General features: G+C 35.1%; 1 protein-coding gene across 1 annotated transcript; it reads left to right on the top strand.

Annotated features, from left to right (window-relative positions):
- Positions 1-2,000: 2,000 nt before the first annotated feature.
- On the top strand, positions 2,001-9,714 carry LOC123195890. The gene is made up of 7 exons (XM_044609753.1): positions 2,001-2,291; positions 3,488-3,613; positions 3,728-3,771; positions 4,796-7,822; positions 8,183-8,287; positions 8,475-8,646; positions 9,216-9,714. The coding sequence occupies exons 1-7, from the start codon at positions 2,289-2,291 to the stop codon at positions 9,423-9,425; spliced, it is 3,687 nt and encodes a 1,228-aa protein (XP_044465688.1). The 5' UTR covers positions 2,001-2,288; the 3' UTR covers positions 9,426-9,714.
- Positions 9,715-12,066: the final 2,352 nt, after the last annotated feature.

Below are 12,066 nucleotides of genomic sequence, written 5' to 3'. Positions count from 1 at the left end.
ATCATTTTCAAAAACCCCTCTAATAAGTTTTAGGGAAATTAAAGTAAATGGCCTAAACATCAAGGGTTTAAAAAAATTGCCTCATTTTATTGGACTTAAGGGAAAATACCCACTTTCTCTAAAATTACTGAAATACCCCCATAGATAAACCCAAAAAAAATCAAATCCTCATCCAAATTTTTCCCACGACACTGCAAAAAATTTTAGAAACCACGAATGCTTCTACAGCTCTCCTATGATGTGACAAATGTGACATTTTGATCGAATTTTTGACGATTTCTAAAGACGAAAATAACCAAGAAAGTGAGTAAATAATCTCTTATCATGTTTAAATCATTTTTATGTTTAGAGTGGATAGAATAGAGTAACATTTAGAGCATTTTTAGTTTAGGGGAACAACTGATTTTGTGGCTTGAATTAGGGTTGGACTCGAGCCGAGCCAGCTCGAGCTCGAGCTCGGCTCGGCTCGGTTCGAGCCCAAAACGAGTCGGGCTCTGCTCGGCTCAATCGAGCTCAAGCTGGCTCGGGTTGGCTCGGTATATATATTTTTAAAATTTTTTATACAAAACGACGTCGTTTTGATCCATATATATACAAAACGGTGCCGTTTTGATATGAAAAACTAACCGAGCCAAAAACGAGCCGAGCTCGAGCCGGCCATTAAAAAACCGAGCCGAGCCGGAGCTGGCTGCGAGCCGAGCTCGGCTCGGCTCGAATCCAGCCCTAGCTTGAATCTTGGTTGTTTTGGATAAATTAGTTTAGAACAATTGTGTTTAACTGAATGTACAATCGTTTTTTATTGAAATGGTAATTGAAAATTACAATTTTGATCAAAAAATCGAAATTCAACCTGAGGGATTTTCGTAAACTCGGTTGAGAAATATCCCTTGAGTTAAATTGATGACACAAGGAAGGGGCAACTGCGATTTTTTAAACAGTAAGTATATTGAGGGACATATAGGGGAACTCTGGGGGAGGGAGAGAAATTGCAAGTTTTGAAACTTTTCCCACGACATGACACATGAGAACCACGTGTGAGAGGGGAAAATATTGATTTTTCAAATAGTTAGACTCGTGGGAACTCTCGTGGGGGTGAAATTATGATTTTTTCAACTTGTTGGACATGTGGGATAGAGTGAAATTAGTAAGGGGCAAATTGAAAATTTTTAAGTATTTAGGACTTGTGGGAGAATGAGAAATTGTTAGGGGGTAAATGAAATTGTTTAAGCATTTAAGATCTGTGGGAGAATGAGAAAATATTAAGGGACAAATTGATATTATTTTAAACATATAAGACCTGTGGGAAAGTGAGAAAATATTAAAGGGCAAACTGATATTGTTCTAAACATTTAAAACCTGTGAGAGAGTAAGAAAATGCCACATTGATATAAAATATAAACTAGATTTAACAAATAAAATTAAGTTTTGAGTTAAAATTCGTATAAATATCTTTTTTTATAAATTGATTTCTTTTGATTGAAATTTAGAAATATGAATTTTTTTTTGAATGAACCTATAGTATTAAATATTAAATAATAATAAAATAAATGTGAATATTTAAATGATAAAAAATATATATATAATTGAGACGTTTATATAGAAATGGTAAAATATAATTTTGATATTTTAAAAAATATTTACGATATTTTTGTTTAAGAATAGTAAAGTTAGATATTTTTGTTTAGGAATAAGAAAAGTGAATTTTTTTTACTTAATGAGGGCAAAATGGTTATTTATTTTAATTTTTTAAAATTTTATTAACACCTCTAACATTTCGAAAATATCATAGGCTGGCAAAATCACTTATTTACGGTGGGCGGGAATAGTCATTTGGCCTTCTTACAATGAAATTACGTAATTTGGTAAGTTAGAGTAGGAAAGACCTCATGGAATCAAACTCCAGCATGGTTGACTATGAATATTACTATTATTTAATAATATTAATAATTAAATTTATCGAAATTGTGAAAGGGCAGAGTGTACTGAATCTGTTTGGTAATTTGATTAATGAACGTAACTCAGCTCAATAATAGATAATAGTTATCCTCTCAAACTCGCAGACAAATTTCTCAATTTCTCACTTTCTTCTGCATCTCCAGATTGCATGCATGCTTTACATATGTCTGTTTCCTACTAACCCTTTGCCATTTTCTCCATTTTTTAATCATACCCATCTCCCAAAACCCCTCAAAACTCTGCTTCTTTCAAAAGGGTTTCTGTTTACTTGATCAAAAACTGAGCTTTGATACAAGACCCAGAAGAAGAAGAAGAAGAATCTTACTTTTGTTATGGTTGGTTTTTTCTTTTTCATTTTTTTCTTCTAAATTTAAATTCTCTTTTAGTTTTAATGATGAAGTTGATGCTTTTATTTTATTTTATTTTATTTTAATCATTTACGCGAATTCAGGAGAATCGCAGTTTCGCAGGAGCAGAGTTCCGGCAACTTGCCGGATTAATCTCATAGCTTATCGTATCTTTTAGGAGCACGTGTATTTTCGTGTCATAATGATAATATTAATTAATCAATTCATTACTACCAAGAGTCTGTACTGTTACTGGCCAGTACTCTGATGTCAATTTGACATTGACGATCACTGTTGCTGGACTGGTAACGTTACCGTGATTGATTATTGAACAGTGAATTTTAGTACTGTTACTTCATATTTGATATTGATCCTATATGGTTATCGTGTTTTAGTGTATGCAAAATGTTTTAGTGTTTTTGTTTAGCTAAATTTGTTTATGTATATATTTATGCATACATATATATATATATATATATATATATATATATATATATATATATATATATATATATATATATATATATATATATCTGTAAAAAAAAATTTCTATTTTGGAGCAGTGGTAATTATAAATTGTGGTTTCTATGTGTTGATATGTAAGGAAAGGTAAATTACAGGCAACATTAGCTGTTGGGTTGTTGTGATAATTATCTAGGAACCTCACAACTAAATTTGGCGAACCCTTTTTTGCATTCTTCTCCCAAGAGTTTGACTTATGTTTACAACTATTTGTGGATTTTAGTAGAATTTAGGTTTCCATTAACAATTCAACAACATATTGGAATCAAAGAAGATGAGAAAGAAAAAGGAAAAGAGCTCTCTTTATATTTGTATCATGACACAAATATAAAGCAGAGTTGCTTGTCTTGTTCATGTTTTTAAATGATTTTTATAGGTTGCAACATTCGTGGTAAGTTTTTTATCATCTTTAGCTTTTTGGAATATATTGAATCTCTTCTGGTGCCGTATGTTTTCTGGGAATTGCTCATTCTGTTCTAAGCATTTGCATTTGTGGATTGGTTTTTGAATTCCGATGGTACTCTCTATCTAATGGCTGTCACTGTGCTCTGTAATTTGGCTGTTACGGCCAATGTAATCTAATTGTTACTTTGGGTTTGGTAATCATGTTGTCATTATTAAAATATGCCTTTCTAATATTTTGTTGGCATTGACTTGTGAAGGCACAGCAGAAGATGCATTGTGCTGTTCAAAGAACCTATATTGATAATCAAAAAGTTATTGATGGAGGAAAGTGTTACTCATTTAGGAAGTCTTTAGAACACGATAATTACAGAGCATCTTCAGAGGTAATTGGCTTTCATTTCAGAGACTGATTTCGGTGTATATCATTACTTTTCATTTTTGTCATTGGATTGAGTTGTATTTTATGGACTTCTGATTACTGTTTGGCTCTCTTTCAGGATTGTGAAATTGCTTCTCTCAAAGCAAGAAACTCTGGTAACAGGTAAATTGTCTTTTTTGTCAAGCATGCATGTTTGCTTGTGTGATAACTGACTTAATAAAACTATTTGAATTTATTGTACGTCCTGGACACAATGGTTAAGCTGTTGCTCATGCTTCATCCTTTCGTTGCTCTTGCTATTTTTTTTGCCAATGTACCATACATAATTAGATCACTCTGTAATGCCCTTTTTGATTCCACTCACTTGGAATTCTATCATAAACTTTATCCTGCTTTTTATGGTTTTGCAACCATCATATTCTACACTAACAGAAATTTTACAAATCGTTAATAAATTTCTCTCTGCCTCATGCACAAACACATCAATGCATGTACTGGTGCTGTACTACATTCATATTTCATGTTGGAGTGGTGTGTATTCTAATTTGGTGTGGCAACTATGATGCTTGAGTATTGTTACTCTTTCTAATTCACTTGGTTAATTTGATATGTTTTATGACTGTGTTATCAGGTATGATTTCAATTACATTATCAACTCTAGTTTTGATCTTTCTCTCTATTTGGGTCCATGCTAACAAAAGGAGTTGAAGCATAAACTTGAACTTTTAGGAGTTCTAGATTCCCCTATGCATAACCTGAATTTCAAAGTATGACCTGAATGTACATAATATGGTCCAGTTTTCGCGGCTTCTATCTGTTATATGAATTCTATGATTGAGCCTAAAATTCAAGAGGGAAGGGATGTACCAATTATAGGCCTAACAGCACAAGCTACCCCCTGAAGTTTTTTTAATAGATTTTTTCTTTTATATAAACTAGAAAACATTCTGTTAGGAATCTCTTTGATTTTTCTATAAACCCTTGTAAATGAATAAATAAAAACTTCTTTAACCTATATGTGTACTGTTTGGGAAAAGGAGAAATACACTCAGCATATATACGTATTCAAGTTTAGGCTCCCAACTGCTCATCACTAACATCAATTATGTTTTGACATTATATTTGTCTGCCTACCCCTTTTATGGCTACTGGTCGACTGTGGTTATGTTTCTCTATTAATCTGTAGGTGTTCTGTCCTGACATTCTTTACTCCTGAATCTGTTGGACTCTGGAGAATTGTTGCACAAACACCAGAATGTCTTGATCATGTGAAGGCGTTTGGATCTGGGTCTGAAGTGAATATGGATGGTCTGCATCTAGTTACCCCATCACCTATTAATTCACTCAAAGTTGACCAACGAAAGCCACAAAAAGGGCCTCTGCATGATGTTACTTATTTTGTCAAGTCATTTCCAGCAAGAAGCTTTCCTGGATCAGATGGGGGACATCAATCTCAAAGCAGGACATTCACCAATAAAGCTACTAGATTGAATGAATTTTCTAGTAATCCATGTTCTCAAGGTTCTATCTCTTGCAGATCATCCTCTGCCTTCATCCCCCAAAGGTCTAGTTGTTTGAAATCATCTGACTTATTTTGTGAAAAATCCAAAGTAGACAAGGCTATAAAGAGAAATTTGAGCAAGAAGACAAGAAAGAAGGGAAAACAGAAGAAGAAGTTCTCACGTGATTCTGTCTCTACTGAACTAAAAGTTTCCCCTGAGGATTATGATGGTGGTACTTCGGTCTCAAAAACCTGTAGTAACAATGATATGGATCATGGTGACAGACTAGTATCATGTGCAACTTCACAAGAAGATTCATTATCAGATAGTAGAGTTAATGTGATAGACATAGATAACAATAATGGCATCAGGAATCCTTCTGAATCCCCAAAGACATGCACATCCTACTTTGATGAAATAGATATGTCAGAAGCTAAGGCACCTTCTTCAGTTCAGAATTTTCATGGCGGATGTCATGTAATTGATTCTGAAATCAGCATTCACATGGAAGACCAAGGATTTCCCATTCTTGGTGGAGTAGAAGAATCAAATCATCAACAGATCAGCCATTATGGTGGAATACATTCAAATGGATTACCTCATATGTGTGACTCCCGAGTTTTGGATTCAACTTCTGTTGGTTCAAACAGTGATATCAGCAGTATTACTAGCTGCAACACTAAACCATGTGATAAGGAAAGCAACGAAAATGGTCTTTCAGATCCACCAGAGTATGGTTCCAGAGAGGCATGTTTCTCTTGTCCAAACTCATTGAATGGTGTTGTAGACTTCTATGACTACACTGAAGGGTCAAGAATTGGCAATCAGAATTTTAGAAGCAGTGACATGCAAGCGGTTGCACCAGGCAAGAAGAGTAAGCAAGCTAAAATGGTGCTGAGGGGTTCAAGTGCCTATAAACTTGGAAGTGCTGGTAAATCGCATGGTTGTGTTGGGAAGGAAAACAGCCATCGAGTGTGGCAGAAGGTTCAGAAGAATAAAATGAGTGAATGTTGCCCTGATTTTAAGAAAGTAAATCCTGTGGGCTCAGAGACTCTCAAAGAGGCTTCTTTGGTTAGAAAAAACCCTAACGTTGCTAAGGTAGATATGTCATCAAAAACGGAGGACAAAAAGCATTTAAAACGTAAGGTTTTAAGGAAGCAGAAAAGAAAAACTTGTCCAGGTTCAAAGCAAGAATACAACTCTTATTCCCCTAGGGCCTCTCATCACAGCAAGGCAAGTTCAAATGCTCACCCAAAGATTTCTACTCAACCGAATGAAATATTAGATATCTCCACACAGGTGAGTTACCAAAAAAGATTGGGAAGTGTTCTGAGATCTCATCCTCAGATTGGTTGTCAAGAGGTTGGGTTCCAGAACAGCAGAGTCAAATCGTTGAAATCCGAATCATTGCAAAAATCACATGATTGTCCAGAAATTTTGGGGTCACCTAAAAGTTTTTGCAATACTGTTTCTGGAATAAAGGAAATAAATCAAGATAACTTACTGGCAAGATCCTGCTGTTTGGAAAAATTGAATATGTTTGAGGGGCAGTCTCAAGTTTACCTTCCTCATCTTATAGTTAATGAGGCTGCTAAAGAGGAAAAGGATATTTCTCTTGCTGAATACAGCAAGCAAAATCATTGTTCTGGGTCTCTTTTGCAGAAATGGGTACCCATTGGGACCAAGAATCCTCAGAGTACGACCTCTACAAGATGTGACAGTGTATCATCAGGGCATTCTGATGGGCAAGGTGTTGAGGACTGGATTTTGAGAAGCAATGTCAATGAGAAAGTTTGTACCAAATCTCAAAATCCTGTTTGTTTGTTGGACGTTGAGAGGATGAGCACAGGCTTGGTTTCTGAAAGTACTTCTCAGGAGGATGAAAACTATTCTCCAAATTTGACGGATACAAGTGCCGACATATTCAAGGAAAAAAATAGCAAGCATGTTGCAGCCAATTGCTTGACTATTGAATCTAAAGATCAAAACTTTTCTGCAGTTGAAACTGATTTAGAGAAGATTTTACTAGCAGTGAATCATGCCTGTAGGATGCTGTTTGCATCTGAAGCTGTTCAGATGGCCACTGGTTCTCCAATTGCAGAGTTTGAAAGACTTCTCCACTCCTCCTCCCCAGTCATTTATCATTCACCAAATATAATAAGCTGTAATAAGTGCTCACAGGACCAGGTTGTTGGGGCATCTTTGTGCAGACACGAGGCGCCTAATATCTTATTGGGAAGCCTGTGGAAGTGGTACGAAAAACATGGGAGCTACGGGTTAGAAATAAGGGCAGAGGATTATGAACAGTCTAATAGATTGGGTGTTGATCGGTTCTCATTTCGTGCCTATTTTGTTCCCTTTTTGTCAGCAGTTCAGCTGTTTAGGAATGGTAAAGGTCATCCCACAAAGGATAGTAACGATCTTCCTACTCCTGGGAATTTGGTGGCAGTTGAGACTGGTGAAACATCACAAAGCTCCTGTAACATTGGTCATCTAACAATATATTCACTGTTAGTTCCTCAGCCTCGTACTTCTGATACAAGCGTTTTGCCACCTGAGAAAGAGGAGCATAAATCAGAGTGGTCTCCAGTTTCGTCTAAAGAGAAGTTGTCTGTTCGATCAGCTGACATGACATGCTCCAATGATCCGGAGCTACTTTTTGAATATTTTGAATCTGAACAACCTCGACAAAGACAACCATTTTATGAAAAGTAAGTATCATATATCTTTAATAAAATTGCAGTCTTGTAAGACATACTGAGAACCAAAGATCACAATTTTGGCATAGAGCTTGAACTCTAGAAGGGCTGGTTCTGTCCAGCTCATTCATTGGCCAAGCAACAATCTTAGAAGATCTCGAGCTAAATTTCTGTCATTTGGTAGATTGAGCTTAGTATTATCAGCTGAACCATTTTTCTATAGTAATTTTGACTAGATGGATGATAGATTCCTAATTCATCTTTTTCTTTTTGTAATTTCTCAATCCTGTTAGTTTCATGGGTATTCCTCAGAACTATGATAAGATAATCCTTTTCATATTTGATCTCTAATTCTGCTTTTATCCATGTCAGAATTCAAGAGCTGGCCAGTGGTGATGGGCCTTCACAGTGGGAAGCATACGGAGATCCAACTAGTTTGAACTCCATAAATCTACAGGATCTGCATCCTACATCCTGGTGAGTAGCTAATTTCCAGATAATTTACAGTATAACTCAATTCATTACCGATCTGAGTAAAACTAGTATGCTCAATGGAACAATAACTTCTTTATTATATTTCAAACGATCATACTGAACTAATTTCATTGTACCAGCAGTTAGGACCAAGAAATATTGTAACTTTTGGTGCCATATAATATTTCAGGTACTCAGTGGCATGGTATCCTATCTATAGGATTCCAGATGCCAATTTTCGTGCAGCATTTTTAACTTACCATTCACTTGGTCATATGATTCGTAGAAGTACAAAAGTCAATTCTGCTGATGTACATAGTATTGTCTCTCCGGCGGTGGGTCTCCAAAGTTATAATGCTCAGGTATTCATAATTACATTAATTGCTTGCATATGAAAAATTGACCTAGTTATGCCGAATCTGCTACTTCTGTCTGACTCTACTGCAAAAATTTTTCAAACTGCATTTTAACATACTCAAGGTTTAGTGGTTGATACTGAGTTTGTATCATATGTGTTACACTTAGGAGCTTACTGAACTGGATTCTCTTATTATATCAACCTTACAGGTTTAGAATAACTATCCTTGTAGCAAATGCATTTTGCTAATGCATATGAGTCCTGATATACATTTGTAATGTTGATAATTTAGTCATGGAAAGCTGTAAATTATTTGAAATTTACTTGGGGTTTGACAGCAAAAATTTATCACCTTAATTGAGCCTATTGGAGATATAGCCATCACTGCAGGCCAGTAAATGCTTGTATGTTCAAGTTTCTAAGGTCAGGCCAAATGGACGTCATTTCAGAAATGGCTTCATCCAAGATGTTAAATTTTCATGTGTGTGTGTGTGTGTATGTGTGTGCGCGCACACACCTGTGTTTTCATATTGTTCATCTATCTTAATCTTTAGTGCATGTTCACATGAGCAGAGTGAATGCTGGTTCCAGCTGAAGCACCCGACTATGAACCAGGCCGCAGAAAACTCTGGGTTAAACCCTTCCAGGATTCTAAAGGACCGGTTGAGCACACTCGAGGAGACAGCATGTCGTATGTCAAGAGCTGTTGTCAATAAAGGAAATCAAACCTCTGTAAATAGGCATCCCGACTATGAGTTCTTCCGCTCAAGACAGCATAGATAGACTTCCTCAATTTCTATAGTCGATCTATGAAGTAGCATCAATGTTACAGTAATATCCAGATTAGAAGCTAGCTAAGCTAACCTCTGTTAGGAAAGCTGAATTGGGTGATCTTGTTCCTTCCATATTTTTTACCTTTTTCTTCGAACTTTGGAACTTTGGCTCCATTTGTGTATGTTTTAGCTTTAAAACTGTGTAAATGGTGTGTAGTGAAGATACTGATTTTACACTCTTTTTGATGCTGTAAATATCTGTGTTCATTTCTGTTGAAAATTTTATAATTTTAGAGTCATTTCTACTCATTTTACACTTCATTTGTTTCAAGGCGGTTCCACCAGAGCCAATGGCCAGGCTAGTTCAGGTCAATTTTGATTTAGGGTTTGTTATTGGATTGCTTTGAACCACGGTTGATCCAAACAAATTTTATTGGATCATGATTCAGTCTTGTTGATGTCAATATGTATGATTGTTGAAAACTTTCTTACAATGGTTAAGATTTAATATTTAATTTGTATTTTGGATTATAATTTTTTTTAAATAATTGTTGGGTCATTTAATCAGGTTTTTGGATAATAAAAAATTTTATAATTGTTGGGACTTAATATAAGAATCCATTTGGTTAGCTTCACCTAGTTAGTGTTGAACAATTGCAACCAAACTGGGCGTGGGGTGTGTGTGTGTGTGTGTATGTCTGATGTATCAATTTGTTCAGTCTGTTCAACCAGATTGGGAAAGACTTGGATCAGGCCTTTGATCTAGTTAAGGACTGGTTTGGGTCTACGTTGAACTGCATTGAGTAACGATTCAATTAGATTTATCAATGTGAATAAGATTGAAAAAGATTTGGAGTAAACTTTTGATTGGGTTAAGATGCAATCTGAATCAGAAAATATTGGAGCTAATTGTAATTTTCCCTTCATTTTGAAATCGAAATATTATTTAAAAAAAAAAAGGAAACAAAGGAGAAATTAAAAATATAAATCTTATTCATAAGATAAACGATTGGACATAGGATCCAAAATCTTATTGAAGATGAAAAACATACAACAGTCAATTTTGTGGAGGAACGTTGCAACAGTCAACTGGCGCATAAGGGCAAGGACACTGAATATGATCCAGATAAGCAGAAGCAAACTGGTCTCTAACACCTTCAACAAAAGATGGCATGGCAGTCAAAACCATCACCATTATCATCACAAGCACAACCTTCACTGCAACTTTGAACATTTTCTCCATTTCTGTTCAGCTTTCTATGCAATGCTTCAACTGTCTGCAGAGTTGTGCTTCTTATATAGGAGAAAGACCCCTCTTGTGATGCATTTTAAATGTGACAGACAATGAATATATATGGTCATTATTTTGTTATTATTTTTTTTTTTTGGGGGAAGTAAATATATATGGTCATTAATTTTGTCATCACCAAAAATAATCTATCATAATCTATCCATACTGCAATTACGTGTGAAGGTAGCAGGGTATAAAAGTCATTTTAACTTCCCCAAATTGAAAAAAAAAAAATATTAAATCCTCACTTTGTACTTAAAAGTCTGAATTTACTCAAACTCAAATGTTTAATTTTTCATATTTAATTCTTTTTTCAATTTTGGGAAGTTAAAATGACTTTTATACCCTGCTACCTTCACACGTAATTGCAGTATGGATAGATTATGATAGATTATTTTTGGTAATGACAAAATTAATGACCATATATATTTACTTCCCCCCAAAAAAAAAAATAATAACAAAATAATGACCTCCCAAATAAAGAAAACAAGTCTGTGTGCTATTCATTGTCTGTCGCATTTAAAATGCATGACAAGAGAGAGTCTTTCTTCTACATAAGAAGCAAAACTCTGCAAACAGTTGAGGCATTGCATAGAAAGCTGAACAGAAATGGAGAAAATGTTCAAAGTTGCAGTGAAGGTTGTGCTTGTGATGATAATGGTGATGGTTTTGACTGCCATGCCATCTTTTGTTGAAGGTGTTAGAGACCAGTCTGCTTCTGCTCACCTGGATTTATGGCCTTGTCCTTGCCCAGCTAAACCTTTGTGTTGCCTTGCTCATAAAAATTGACTGTTGTATGTTTCTCATCTTTAATAAGATTCTGGATTCTGTGTCCAATCTTTTTCTACCATTTTATCTTATAAATAAGATTTTATGTTGGCAGTTTCTTCTTCTATTTTAATAAGATTTCGACATATAAATTGTTACTATACCCAGACCAAGTTCTTCGTTCTGACTGAGCAAACTATGACATCATTAATCTTCATGCATACGAATAATCAGAACAAATAAACAAAAAATTAATATGACTGGGTACTAACGGGGCGATCCAACCAGTCGGACCGCCATCCATTAAATCCAGCATCTCGTCAATCAATATAGAGTATGTGATGCATCAAACTAAAATCATTTTTACATTTAAACAATTAAAATTATATATTTATTGATGAATTGTAATAAAATTATGGCCAAACGACTATTTCCCACCCAAGGTCTGATGATTTCTCAAAAGTCCCCCTTTTAACTATGGAAACACCAAATACCCACTCATAGCTGGTTAGATTTAACCAAATCCTAATGGTGGTAGGGGTAAAATCGTCATTTTTGCTATAATATTAAAAATAAACTTAAATAGAATCTA

Source organism: Mangifera indica, chromosome 14, assembly GCF_011075055.1.
Source record: "Mangifera indica cultivar Alphonso chromosome 14, CATAS_Mindica_2.1, whole genome shotgun sequence".
NCBI classification, from domain to species: Eukaryota; Viridiplantae; Streptophyta; class Magnoliopsida; order Sapindales; family Anacardiaceae; genus Mangifera; species Mangifera indica.
This window is presented reverse-complemented; position numbering and strand designations above follow the sequence as displayed.